This window comes from Gymnoscopelus braueri, assembly GCF_963280865.1.
Source record: "Gymnoscopelus braueri genome assembly, chromosome: 10".
NCBI lineage: Eukaryota > Metazoa > Chordata > Actinopteri > Myctophiformes > Myctophidae > Gymnoscopelus > Gymnoscopelus braueri.
The window spans coordinates 18,723,519-18,738,518 of record NC_137611.1 but is presented as its reverse complement, the minus strand read 5'-3'; the positions used below and the strand labels follow the sequence as shown (position 1 = coordinate 18,738,518).

At 45.1% G+C, this 15,000-nt stretch overlaps 1 protein-coding gene across 1 annotated transcript in view; it reads left to right on the top strand.

The window, feature by feature from the left end:
- The window catches only part of cdh24b (cadherin 24, type 2b), a gene marked incomplete at both ends in the record, with an annotated part of 37,087 nt that extends 27,030 nt beyond the window's left edge, over nucleotides 1-10,057 (top strand). Inside the window, 3 exons of the mRNA XM_080439753.1 lie at nucleotides 5,094-5,301; nucleotides 7,007-7,472; nucleotides 9,056-10,057. Of these exons, the coding sequence (XP_080295879.1) occupies nucleotides 5,094-5,301; nucleotides 7,007-7,472; nucleotides 9,056-10,057 (1,676 nt within the window). The remainder of the gene's footprint in view (nucleotides 1-5,093; nucleotides 5,302-7,006; nucleotides 7,473-9,055) is intronic.
- Between the last annotated feature and the right edge of the window lie 4,943 nt (nucleotides 10,058-15,000).

The window sequence follows — 15,000 nt, the reverse complement described above, 5'->3', positions numbered from 1 at the left end:
TCTCCATCCAGCATTGTAAGTTTTACTCTGTCATATGTTTTAAAGGGACTACACCATGAATTTTTACTTTTTCTTATTTTTTGTGTGTTTTTGGTCTCCCCTACCTCTCTTCTATCCCAAAAAATACCCCAGTTTGAACACTCAGGCTTTCACAGCAAATCTGGGGTTTTCTGTAAATTGGTCTCAAAACAGGCCAAACTGATTTGCACCCGAACGTGACGTCACGTTCGGGTACAATCCCTCCCATTTTTCAGTATTTTTTTTTTTTACTGAAACCAGGAGATAACATGCATACAAACTGGCTCAATAGCGCCCCGTGCCAAACAGGACAATGTGGTATTGCAGGTGAAAGAGAAGTTAGTTGGAATGAGTATATCTGAGGCTTGATTTAGGCTCAAACCTTTTGAAAAACGTTTGAGGGACAATGGGACATAAACAATATTAAATATATATATATATTTTGTAATTCATGGTGTAGAGCCTTTAATCAATATCATAACATGTACTCATGGATTAGTGTTCTCTGTTGTGGATTTCCATCATTTGGATAGGGGCCATATATGAGATCAGTGTATAACACCTATCATCATTTGCAGATTGAGTAATGCCATACCTCCCCAGCTGAGAATTTAAAGTTGTACAATGCAAATTCACAACTAACGATTTTTAGCAACCTCTGCTGGTCACTACCGTCACTGCATACAATTTCCTTAGTCCTCGATTACCCAGAATTCCATTCGTTTTCACCGGAAGCCGGAAGCGTTTCAAAAAGCGATCTTTTAATTGTTTTATACTATCTACGGATCGTTTCTCTTAGCCAGTGGAGCATTAGTTACCATGAGCTGTGCTTTCTTTTTCTGTTCTTTTTCGATCTTCTAATCCTACATTCTCTTAAAATCAGCGTGAGGTTCATTTTTGTTATTAGCGCGATAGTTCCTGGCCAAACAGGAAACCGTTGCGGTAGTTCCTGGCCAAACAGGAAACCAGTGCATTTCCACCTCCGTTTTCCGGCCAGATGACGTCATTTCCCCGGGAAAGTCCCCCCAGTCCACGTTCAATATAAAATATATAAATAAAAGGCTTCCGGGGGTGAAATTCATGGAGTGGGTGTTGTGAAACTTTTGCCACTCACAAAAGATATACAATTTAACTTTAGTTTTGTTGAAAACGTTACCTAGTATGCCTTTAACAGGCAGATATACTATGTCGTCCTCAGAAAACTGCACAAAAACAAATACGCCTAGAATATATTTTATGTAGTTGTGATAACTTGAAATCGCCCCACCCCAATCTTCCATAAAACTTTAATGGCTTTGTATTATTCATAAATTAGAGCCTCAATCCGCAGTTTCTACAACTGGTTGGCCTTATAGAACAGCAGAAATCTACAGTACATTTTGAATAATAGTGAAACATCATCGAGATAATTGTGCTAATAGTGTAGGAAATGGAGCGGTAGTCTGGGGGGCTCCTTTCACACTGTTTAAAAAAACATAGATTGGGACTTGTCCTGACAAAATATTCAGATTTTATTTATTCATACCAGCCACATACAGTATATCTAGTTACGGTTGTGTGTGTGTGTGTGTGTGTGTGTGTGCGCGTGTGTGTGTGTGTGTGTGTGTGTGTGTGTGTGTGTGTGTGTGTGTGTGTGTGTGTGTGTGTGTGTGTGTGTGTGTGTGTGTGTGTGTGTGTGTGTGTGTGTGTGTGTGTGACATCACCAAAGGGGTCATCCATTCCACATAAAATATGCAGTTTGACAAGATTGTATTATCTTGATAGTAGAAATTATTAGCCTGGAACAGAAGAGCGTAGCATGACTAAAGATATTCCTCAGAAGCGAAAGCTCACCACAAAATGCATTGCACATGCAGCTGAGCTGCCAGATATGTGAAGCGCCTGGTGAGCGATACTGCATGTAAGACTCATGCATAGGATGGGGGTTTGTCTCTGTCCACGTTATACCATATATGGAGATCCCTGATGTCCTCAACATGACATCGTAGTACTGACAACGAGTACTCTGACAACACATACAACAGGTATTACATAACCGGGTGGGGCATGCAATCCCAGCTTGAATCGCTACTGACTTGCGTCCTACTAGTTTCAATTAACCCAGACAGTGTCTGAACCCAGACAGTGTCTGGGTAATGTTATTCACTTTTCTTATTGATTTTACAAACAATCCTGCCCCTGCACAGCACATTATGTTAATGCATTTTAAAGAGGTCAAGAGGAATGTACCACACACTGCAATTAACTGACCTAGACTTCAGTCTTCAGCAACAGATATCTTTAATTCATTGAGCAAAACAAAAGATGTGCTGGTGAATTAAACCAGGGCAGCAAGCATGCCATTTGATTGTGAATAGAATAGAAAGAGACAGCAGGAAATGGGATGGTCGACAAACGCACCCAGCCCTGCTGTCACCATGATGTATTGTTTATTTATACAATTGACATGGTTGATCCAATGGACTGCAGTGGGTAAAGATATATAAATATCTCTGTATGTGAAATCAAAACTGCCGGAGTTTGGTTCTGGTGAGAATGATCTTGGAAGCATCTTGTTTTTCTTCCCTGTGTTGCCAGCCTCCATTGTCATCTTGCCCAGGGACACTTCTATTTCCTAGAAGTAATGAAGTACTTGGCAGGTATTCCTTGTACAGTGCCTGAGGGCAGTTGGTAAAACGGTTCTGCTAGTGTGGTAGGCAGTGCAGCCACAATGCTAATAAATCTTATTTTCCCCTGAACTGAAAGTAAATTCCACCGGTTAAGTGGGAACACTTTGCTTGTTTCCAATAAAGTTTAACTTGGGTCAAAGAATGTTGTCTCAATTTAACACCATTCGACAGTATGAAGCAAAATGAATGAGGCAGCTCACTCCACTCTTTTCAAGAACATTCTATTTGATTCAAGAAATAAGTAAAATACAATGTTGTCTGAAGGCTGAAAACAAGGCATAGACATTGGAAGTAGGGGTGCGATGGCACCCCCTACAGCTTCCCTGCACTGATGTGATGCGAGGGTGCGGAGCAGAAGACAACAACTCGGTGTCATAATGTGTTGTGCAGTGGCAGAATTGTTGTAAAATCAACATAAGAAAAGTGAATACCATTACCCAGACACTGTCATACATTAAGGTAATCGAAACTACTGTAGTATGAACCTGGTAGGGAATGACGCAAGTCGGTAACAACGTTCCTATTTTGGGCATGTATCGCCAAAGATTCAAAATAGCGAAAATAGCTGATCTACAAGTTAGAGTGTCACAGTAAAACGCCATACAGCACTGTATCAATCGATTCCATACATGGTTGTCAATAACCCACCAGAACTTGAACTTGCAATACCCGAAAATGTGGTCTTTTCTCTTTTAGCAATTCATCTTCCTGTCCCAGCATGCAGTACAGTACTGTATATACAGGAGAGAAACTGAAAACGAAAACTGACATAAATAACGTGGATTTGCATGTGATCCAATTGTTCTTATGTACTTGAGACGTTCTTGGATACCATAACATGAGTTTCTATGTTGTCACTCGTTACTTTAAACCAATGTGTTGTTTTTAGCCTCTATGACTTGACAAGCGGTGTCGTCTTGGTTCTTTGTAATTAATTGGACGTCTATTCTGTTGTGATAAAGCGGTTAACTTTGGCTATAAATTTGGGTTGCACTGACAACGGCCCAGTTTTATGAGATATTTTTTGTAAGCGGTGCTCTCATTATTCCATGTTGACAACACAGAAATCAGGTTTGGTTCATTAGCATTTCTGTTTCAGTTTTGGGGTATTTAGTTGAATTGATTCTCTCTTCTCTTTTCCCTGGTGGTTCTGAAACAGTAGGCCAGATTGGTGTTGTGCTATAATGAAGTGGATGTCCATTGTACTGTAGTTAGTTTTTGTAATTTACAGTATGTGTGAAATACTGCTGTGTGGTACTGGTTCTGTGTTTGTTTGTTTGTGTGTGTGTGTGTGTGTGTGTGTGTGTGTGTGTGTGTGTGTGTGTGTGTGTGTGTGTGTGTGTGTGTGTGTGTGTGTGTGTGTGTGTGTGTGTGTGTGTGTGTGTGTGTGTGTGTGTGTGTGTGTGTGTGTGTGTGTGTGTGTGTGTGCGTGCGTGCGTGCGTGTGCGTGAGTGTGTCTGATATACTGTATATACACTGTATATAAGGAATGCTGGACATCGGCCCAGTAAAAATGCAAAAACAAATCTGTTGCAAAGAACAAAAAACAATCTCTAACTCAGGCACAGCTGAGAATATCGAAAATCAAAAGCCGTGCATGTCTGAAGTTAGAGCCTATGTAGACTTGTTTGAAGGATGCTGGAGAGCTAGTTTGGTGGCGCGCCCAGAGTGCTGGGTCAAATGATTCGGGAGCTTGAGAGAGGGAGAGCCACGGGAGAATAACACGTCCATGTGCCTGGCCTCGGCTCAAAGTCAGTTACAGACTGGACGCGTGCAGCCCGCAGATATGATATAGCAGCACTTTAATCCTAGGCCTCTTCTGTATTCGTTTTCCTCTCTGCCCGTCTCATCTCTCTGTTTGTATCCCTTTTCCCCTCACCGCCTGTTTCTGTGTCTCTAAACTTTTCTGAACCTTCTTTCTTCGCTGTATGGCTCACTATGTTTCCCCACCTACGTTGTTTTCCCTCACATCTCTTATCTCGATGTTTTGAAACTTTTCCTCCCGCACCCCCTATTTCCTCTAACCTACTTTCTCGTTCTGCTTCCCATTTCTCCCTCCACCCCATCTTCACATCCACCTCCCGCTTTCCTTCCCTTTGTCCACTCCTTACTCCTTATTCTTCTTTCTCTTCACCCCCCTCTATTCTCTTCCCCCCCTCTCTTCCCTCCCCCATTCCTCTCTTGCGATCTATACCTTTCTTGCCTTCCTTGCCTTCCCCTCATCCACCCACCTCTCCATCCATCTGTCTATTCAACCACCCCCTATCCTCCATCCATCCACCCTCCATCCTCCACCCAACTACCCTCCCTTCATCCGTCCTCCCACCCCTCCAACAATCTGTCCATCCATCCACCCACCCCTCCGTCCGTCTATCTCTCCATCCACTCATCCGTCCATCCAAGTAGCGGTCAGTGGCCTGTCCCTGTCTCTGCGGCGTCAGAAGCGGGACTCCCTTTCCCCGCTGGAGGAGGACGACGTGCGCGAGAACATCATCACGTACGACGACGAGGGCGGGGGCGAGGCGGACACGGCCGCCTTCGACATCGCCGCGCTGCAGAGCGCCCCCCACAGCTCGCGCTCGCGCGGCTACCGCACCCTGGACAGCAGGAACATGTGAGTGGGCTATAGGTGGCGCTGTAGAGGGACGTCTGTGTGTGCGTGCGTGCGTGCGTGTATGTGTGTGTGTGTGTGTGTGTGTGAGTGTGAGTGTGAACTGCATTTATATAGCCCTTTTCTCCCAAGCGCTTTTACAATGTATTTCACATTCACCCATTCACACACACATTCACACACCGACAGTGGAGGAAACCATGCACGGCCACTAGCCAGGAGGAGGCGGGGATCGAACCTTCCGATTCCAAGACGGCCGCTCTACCTCCTGATAGGCCTGACCTCGACTAAGTCGACTAGTCGACTGGTTAGTCGCGGGGGGTCCGAGTCGACTGCGTGTCTCTTAGTCGACTCTAGTCGGGAAAAAAAAGGGCCAAAAATGTTTTAAATTGTTTTTTGGCCAAGTCTACACCTGGAACCACACGTAACTTCCACTTTATTCTTCTTATTCCTTGTCTTTGTATTGGTATTGTTTGTGTTGGAGCGCCTCAGTGCGGCTGCAGAGTTCATGTGCAACCTCTTCCAGAGAGAGATAGAGACACTAGAAACTCTGCTGGAGACACAAAACAAACTGTGTAGACTTGGCCCGTTGAAATAAAATGTATTTTGGCCAAAAAAAAAAAAGAAAGTTTTTTTTTTTTTTAATATTAGTCGACTGCCAGTCGACTATTGGCAATTAGTCGCCAATTAGAGTCGACTAAACAAATCCTTAGTCGGGGACAGGCCTACCTCCTGACTGTGTGTGTGCATATTCACGTGAATATCAGCGCTATCTTCGATTTAGTGACGCGTGTGTGTGTGTGTGTGTGTACAGTATGTGTGTGAATTGAACATGAATATTGCATGAGTGCTTGTCAGTTGGTTAGTACACCATGTACACGTAATTGGCTGGTCCTTCATGAAGCAGTGAAGGGAAGGAACAGGGGGGAGGAGGGGGGTGAACTCTCTCATCAGCCAGCGCATTCATCTCTCCCCGGTACTTAATTGATCCACTTAAGTAATTGATCGAGCTTGCGAGTCCCAGGTCAGAATCAGTCACTGATCAAAATGCAGACAGACAGAATGACTATCACGTCAGGCTTTGTAGTCCTGGTGGACCACTTTGCGGTGCTTTGCTTGCTTAAGCTAATTTCTGTTTGTCTACATCAATGAGTTGTACAGTATCGCCCTCGCTTTGATGTTTCCCTGAAACATTGCTTTCACATGTGGGCTGATAATTAACTCTGATAAAAGTCATGGAAGCCATATGGAGAGACCATAAACAAGTCATTTATAAAGCGCACCGCATGATTAACATTTAACTTGATCTAAGATGTCTCTGTGTGGGCGTACTGCTGTTTGCCTTTGGAGTCATTTAATCAGGGGTTCTCATAACGTGGGATCTAGGGACCTCCAGGGGTTTGTTTTTTTACAGGGTGTCCCCAGCTAAATGTAAGCAAATAAGAGTAAATACAACTGGAGAACATAGAAGAAGGACTATTTTGATCAGGATTTCACTGTTACAGCATATCTTTACCTACAGCATTTAGACAGTAAAGGAATTTTGAACCAAATGACAGACCATATCGGACCACATCATGTCCAACAATAAACCCAGGGATAAAACCCAGGGATAAAATAAATGGCTTAACGCATATTAAATTGGGGGTTAAAAAGATTAAGAAACACTGATTTAAAGTGGTTAAACGAACTGCATTGTGTCTTTCAGACGTTATGCACAAGCACAGCATAACCAGGACAAGGCCCGTGCTTACAGCTGGGCTCAGAACCCGGCTCTGGACCCCAACTACTCCGGTCCAGGAGGGCCCCTCTATGGTCGTCTGTGTTACAGCAGCCACACCTTACCCGTTCTGCGCCGCGCCCCGGGGGCTCAGTTTGAGCCTGGCCTGACGGAGCTGGGTTATCGCTTCCCCGGCGGACAGCCCGACCACTCCCTGGTCATCCAGAACCAGGCGGCCATGGTGGGCCAGCAGGACCCCGGGGCCGTGTACGTAGGGCCGACGGAGCTCAGCAGCCGAACGGGCAGCCGCGACGGTACGGCGCCCCCGAGTGGAGTGAGCACGTCCGACGGAGGAACGCCACAAACCAGCAACAGCCAGGAGAGAGGACCCATGAGCAACTGCACAGAGGCCAGCGGTGAGGACAAGTCCAACCACAGCCAGGACCTGGACTGGGTAAGAACTGGTTTGTACTAAGACACAACAGTTTATGACACTGTTAGAGTATTAAAAGTTTTAATAGAATACTTCATCCCAAAATGACTTTTTGTCTACCAATTCTATGAATGCATAGATAATTTTGGTTTGAGTTGCATTCATTCACGGTCAATGAAAAACTCAAATACGAAAAAAATACTTGATGAATTGACGAAAATAGGGGTCTGACATTAACAACTGCAAAACTATAATAATTAGTTAATAAGCTCTCAAATAGCTCTCATAGTATAATATCAGTGTATCCAGTTGCATCCTCAGTACTTAGAAAACTGTTTTTGCGGAAACTTTACCATTTAAAACACCAGGTCCTTAGTACGTTAGACTGTTTACATCGGAAGTGTTTTAAATATGAGAAACCAAATGGACCACAATCCATTTGGTTTCATTTATACAATCATATTTACAATCATATTTACAGGTCCATTTGGTTTAATGTGTACACTCTGTTAAATTGACACTCAGAAGGTCTGTGTCTCTAAACTTTTCTGAACCTTCTTTCTTTGCTGTATGGCTCATTATGTTTCCCCACCTTTTTTTCATCACATCTCTTAACTCGTTGTTTTCAAACTTTTCCTCCCGCACCCCCAATGAATGTTACAGTGTAGATGGATGGATGAAGAAATAGTAAAGAAATGTTTGAATGAACAGAGACAATACTGCTGTACATTCAAGCATGATTAACGGATAGAATTTATTAATGAATGAATGAATGAATGAACCAACGAACGAATGAGGGATCTCATCATTCAAAGGGAAATGCCAAACGCTGTATGTGTTTAAAAAAACGGATACTGCATTTATAGGCACTGGGATCATAATATTTTCTTATCTCCATACACCACCAGGGATAATGTTTTCATATTTTCTGTTTTTCACAATATTTTCCGTTGTTGTTTTTTTTCTTCTGTTTTTGTTTTACTTTTATTTAATTATTTTGTTGGTTTAAACTGCAGAGCAAGGCTTTCTTTTCCACTCTTACGTTTAGTTTTCTAACGTCTTATCTTTTCGGCTTTCCCTTTCTCCACCCCCCCACCCCCCACCACCCCCTGCAGTGCAGTGTTAGCTCATTCTAGAGTTCAATTAACCTCTACTGCTTCTCTCACCCTCCTCACTATTTCTCTTTCACTCTCCTGTTCTCTCTCTCTCTCTCTCTCTCTCTCTCTCTCTCTCTCTCTGCCTCCCCTCTGCCTCTGTCACTCTTCTTCGTCGCTTTGTTCCCGAACAACTCCTGTCTCCCCTCTATCGTCTTCATTACCTGCTTTTTCGTTCCTTTGGGCGCCATCCTCAACTCACCTCCTCTCCCTCCCTCCCTCCTGCACTTTTCCTGCGTTTGTTACGTTGCCCCCCCCCCCCCCCCGCCTCTCCCCCCAACCCCCGCCTCTCCCCTCTTCATCCGCCTCTCCCCTCTTCATCCGCGAAACTCGTCTCATCTCATCTGTCGATCGTAAAATCTAACCCTTTAACAGTGGTACGTCCAACCCCGCCCCCACCCGTCGTCCCGGACTGAAACCCCTCCTCCTACTCACCTCCGTTCCCTGCAGGTGCCGTCGGAGACGCTGCCGCGGGAGCCCACCCTGGTCCTGACCCGCTCCGGCTCCACGGTCGGCCAGAGTCACGGCGCCGTGGGCTGGGCGTGTGACTCGGCCACCCTCCCCCTGGCGGGCCGCAGGGCGTCCCGCGCCGGCCTGTCCCCCAAACGCGGAGGCTCCGGGCAGGCGGATACCGACTCCGGCGTCGTCGGAGGAGGAGGAGGCGTCGCTTGCTGTAATGGCGGCGGCGGCGGTGGGAACGGGGGCGTCAACGCAGATGGCCAACAGTATCATCCAGCCAGCAGGCGCCTCTATGCCGGCGTGCTGAAGGGGGAGGCGTGCGGACCAAGGGACTACCCCGGCAGCCTGGGGAGGGGGGGCCTCGAGATGGGCAGCAACTTTGTGGTGGCGAGGCCGGACAGGGAGGGTGGCGGGATGTCTATGGCCGGGACACCTTCCATCTACCCAGAGGGGTTCATTGGTGACTGGCGTGAGCGCATGGGTTTAGGCGGGTACATCATGGGCAGGAGAGATATGACCCCCCAACTGTTACCCTTCCCAGGGCAGGCCAGGGGAGCCTACGGGGGCGTGATGGGCTTTGGGGCCGGCTGGGTTCCGGGGATGGAGATGGGCAGGGCACCCCCAGGGCCCGGGGGTCCCTCCTTGGCGCTGCGGGTCGGCGAGTTCCTGCGGCTGCGCCTGGCCCAGGTGACCTTTGACCCCTCCCAGCCGCCGTACGACTCGGTGCAAGTGTACGGCCTGGAGGGCACCGGGTCGCGCGCCGGGTCCCTGAGCTCGCTGGAGAGCGAAGGGGAGAAGGACGGGGAGTGGGGAGGGGGTCTGGAGGAGTGGGGCCCCCAGTTCCAGAAACTGGCCCAGCTCTTCAGGGAGAAGGAGAAGGAGAAAGGGGATGAGGAGAACGAGGAGGACAGCGACGAGAGGGAAGACGTGGAGAAAGAGGAGTGTGAGATGTTGGGGAAGAGGGATGGAGAGAAGGATGTGGAGAAAGACTGAAGAGAGAGAGAGAGAGAGAGAGAGAGAGAGAGAGGATGGGTAGAAATGGAGGGTGCCTGGTTGCTCAGCCCATTAGTACACAAGTACCCAAGTTTGACTCCTGTCATGTCTTGTATGTCTCCCTTCTCTCTTACCTCGGTGTCCTGTCTCTCTACACTCTTATCTAATAATGCGAAAATATTGCCCCAAAAAAATAATCTCAGAAAAAGAAAAGAAGAAAGACATGGAAAGAATAGAGTTTGGAAGGAGGGGGGATGAGAGAGGAAGTGGGGATGGGCAACCGAGGGACGATGAAAAGGCAGCCAGAACTGGAATAATGGGAAGAGAAGTTAAAGGAGAGAGAGATGAAGAGGCAAAGTAATAAAAAGGGACAGAGAGAAATGAGCCGGGGGAGGGGTGGGGGGGGGGGGGGTGGGGATAGTGATTGATGTAATTTAAAGCAATACGTGTTGGAACGCTGATATGGGTGATGCTCGCGCACAGCAGACACAGAGACAATGCCCGTGGCTCCTTCTGCTCTGGCCAGCAGTGATTTGTTAAACGCTCCGGACGCGGCGGGAGACGAGCCGAGCAGCCAACCACTCCTCCAACCCTCCCCCCCCGCCCAACGCACGTGTGGAATGACAACAAGCAGAGGAGAGAGGGCAGCGTTACTTCTTATGTCTGTCCAGTCACGTCAAGCCACGTTGCGTGTGCGTGCGTGTGTGTGTATGTGTGTCTAATGTAGGACAGCTTTTGAGGGGAAATGACAAGATGCACAGACAATTTAAAGTAGAGAATGAACCCTGAGCTGAGACACCAGACTGAATAATGTAAACAATACAGTAAATAATACTGTCGCTGTTGGGCAGAATGTCTAACCGTTACTTTTCAGGAAATGGAAAAAAATAACCTGTGGATCACAAGATCTTGTTAATACTTTTCTTTGGCTAAATATTCATAAAGCCCACGGACAGACTAAACCACTATCAGCCTGTGGTGACATGCCCTATTTTGGGCATGTCATTATAGGCAAACATTTATGAAAATTATCTTCTTTTTTTGAATAGAGAAAATAGCTCATAATGCATCGCAACGCGTTGTGAGCTTGTAGATTTCCTTTTTTGCAACTTTTGCGCAACATTGTCATAACTGTCATAGTACAGTATAAAATGACCAATAGCAACAAACAAAAAAATATGAAAATATAAAAAGTTAGGTTTCTGCCCAACAGCAACAATACATTCTTAGAGGGAGAAACTAGCGTAGTATGTGTGGGGGGGGGGGGGGGGCAAAGAAAATGATATATATAGTATATATACAGAACGAGAGAGATAAAAACATTTATACACAGGTACATATAGTTAATGATAGACAGAACAGGAGTGTAGAAAGATCTAGAGAGTCAGAAGGGGTTTAGGAAATACAACGATCGCACAGAAGAGATCGTTTGTTGTTTTTTCTTTTCATTCCATCTGCAGAGGCAGAAAAGTGAATTATTCAGCTCACTACACTTCATTCAAAATGAAAACGATGAATCATTTAAATCCCGCAAAAGATCCTCTCTCCTTTGAGTCCAGCAAGGAAAACAAACATTCTGACCAAGTTAAATGATTTATGGATATGACATCCCCCCCCCCAACACACACACACACACACACACACACACACACACACACACACACACACACACACACACACACACACACACACACACACACACACACACACACACACACACACACACACTGTTTTGTTGAGGGTTATGTTTACAAAGACTGACACACACACACACACACACACACACACACACACACACACACACACACACACACACACACACACGCAAACACACGCGCGCGCACACACACACACACACACACACAGACACACACACACACACACACACACACACACACACACACACACACACACACACACACACACACACACACACACACACACACACACACACACACACACACACACACAAGAAAGACTGATTAGTGCTACCAGGCTTTGATTGTACACAGTGAATTATGAAAGTGAACCCATCCGCAAGTAGTTCATCCTCTTTTATGGAGTGATGCCAAACAAATCACTCCTTTTATTGAGCGTTTTATTGGTTTTATGGGGGAAGCAGATGCTTTACAGTTTTATTTTATTTTATGCAACGCTCTGCTCTGATATCTGTCAACAAGTCTTGAGGACCAAGTCTGCATGATTTTAGAGACAAACCCGAGCCATTACACAATTGTCTTTACATGTCTCTACAGTCTTTACTGCCCATGTCCTGTTGTTCCATAGAACAGAGTCTTTACACACATCCTACTGTTCCATAGAACAGAGTAGCTCCGTTCGGAACCTCACTCTCCGCTATTAGCTCCGAGACGAGGTTCCGCTGCGTCGAGCTCCGGGAGAGTTCGGGACTGGCGAAAGATTATGATTATTATCTTTTTCCGCACATCGTATCCAAAAAGTAAAGTTAGTCCAGAAAGCAAACAGATGTCTGCAATATAGTCTGAAAGTAACACCGTGGGTGTCAGTACTGTTGATGCAGCTGCAACTTCCTGCAGTGAGAAAACATGGCACAGGCTGACTGAAATAAGCAATTTAGACGGTTGTTTCAACTCGTCAAATTTAAATTGTACTTTCACACTATATTGCAGACATCTGTTTGCACCTTTACTTTTTGGATACGATCTGCGGAAAAAGGTATTAATCGGGATATTTTGCCAGTCCCGAACTCTCCCGGAGCTTGACGCAGCGGAACCTCATCTCAGAGCTAATAGCGGAGAGTGAGGTTCCAAATGGAGCTAAGAACAGAGAAGTGTCTTTAGATGTCCTGCTGTTCCGTAGAACAGAGAGGGGTGTCTTTGACAAACAAAGAGCCAACAAACAGAGACTCCTGTGATTGGCTTTTGGCCGGGTCAAAGGTCAGAATGCAAATGGCTGAGTTTTCAGCTGGAATGCACTTTTATACTATGTGATGTTCAATAATAGATCATGAATAATGTCAAAGATCAAAGTCGTCTTTTTCTTGTTTATTTTTGTTTTGTTTGTTTTTTTACTAAAGATGTCTATGAAACAAAAAATATAATGTTCAACTCAATGTACAGTAAATGTATTTCCAATGTAAAATACTGCTGACTATCATTGTTAAAAGAGAATATATAGAAGTGAGAAAAAAATGAGTAAAGAAAACAAAAACAAAAAACTCATGGCTGACAAATGTTGAGGCTGTTACTGTATGTAGATTAGAACTGGATTATTCTCGACTGAGCCAGACCGAGCTGGATTTACTGTAACAGCCATGTCCTGGACTAAAGACTACACCATGTATTCAGCATCTGTACTCCATGAATAGGTTTCAGTTTGTTTCGTGGTAGCTCTTGTTTGAAATGGACAAACCAAGAATTTGAATTGTATATGGGGCCTCTGGCGAAAAGGTGTTGTAAAATATGAGGACATTTGACACTGCACAGGTAGACTCTGAGCTTGCTTGCCTGGCAACGGCAAGGAAATCACACCCGGTGAAACAGAAATTCCATTGGAATTGGTATTAGTAGACATGGTATTTTCTTTATCTGAAAACCTGAGTGCTTCTAGAATGGATTTGACCCCAAGCGAGGAATATTAACCCATCTCAAACTGAATGTGGACATAATGTTTGATCATGCATTCACACCACAAGCAACTCGAGAAAAGGCTCTCCAGAAGAATTTATTGATGATGTATTATGAGCAGATTGATAGTCTCCTCATTTGCTTGTTTGTCAGCAAAGGAAGGTTGGGTGCTGGGTCACTTTTCAGCCACGTTTCCCACTGGCAGTGATTCCCACAGATTCCCACATCATTGTTGCTGCACGAGTGCTCAGTTAACCCAAATGGCTCATTGGGCAGTTGGGCTGACCTCGACTAAAGAAATTCTTAGTCGACTAACCTTTAGTTGATTGAATCAATAATTCTGTAATATTGTGTTTGCTGCATACAATCATGCAGAGACCAGCCCTTTCAGGTTGGTGAGGCTGAGAAGTGAACATTCTAATGTTGATTTCACATTGGTTACTACTGGCTGTTGAAAGTCATCAACTGGTATTATTAAACGGTTATATCCAGAGTTTACAATGTGATGTGCGTTGGGGGACAAAAAGCATAAATGACGACTAATCAACTAACAATGCCTCGTTTGACTAAGGCCAAAACCAACCAGCAGTAAAGTGGTTTGCCAGTGGTGTGAATGCTGAATTCTAATGTGCCATACTCTTTAAGTTTTGCACTGGTCATCAATGGTCCACTGTGACTGTAACCACTTCCAGAAATCCAGGCCATTGTCTGATGGCCATTATGTTGTCAAAGCCTGCAATCATTAACACTAAAATGACCAGAAAGTCTACCTACACATTTACCACAATGGAACCCCTATACATCTATATAATGTATCCCTGTACCTGAGCCACAGACTTGTTCCTACTGTGTCACTGTGTTGAACTGGACAATACCAAGGACCACTGTATAACTACTGCACAATCACTGGAGAAGAAGGGAGGGAGGCAGAACCCTGGTTCAGTACGATTTAAAATCCCCTTTTAAAGCATTCCCTTCAGCTGTGGAGTGTGCAGTGTAATTCACATTGACAGGCATAATTATGAGGGGAGTTTTTAAACTGTATGAGGATGTAGACAGAATATATTCATTAAATTAAAAACCAATTAATAATTTGGCACTCTTTAATGTTAATTGTATAAAAAGGGGAGCGCTGTCAAACACAATTAGAATAGAATTCTATTCTCAATCATCGTTCTACAGGTGTGGTAAAAATGGCTGGCATAGATGACTGGGACAAGGGACATAATGGTTATTTTCAGAACATCACAATATGGCTGCCATGTCAGGCTGATCACAGGCAAATACCATAATGGACCTCTGCATTCTGTCAATTGTAATTCAGTGGTTCGTATCCAC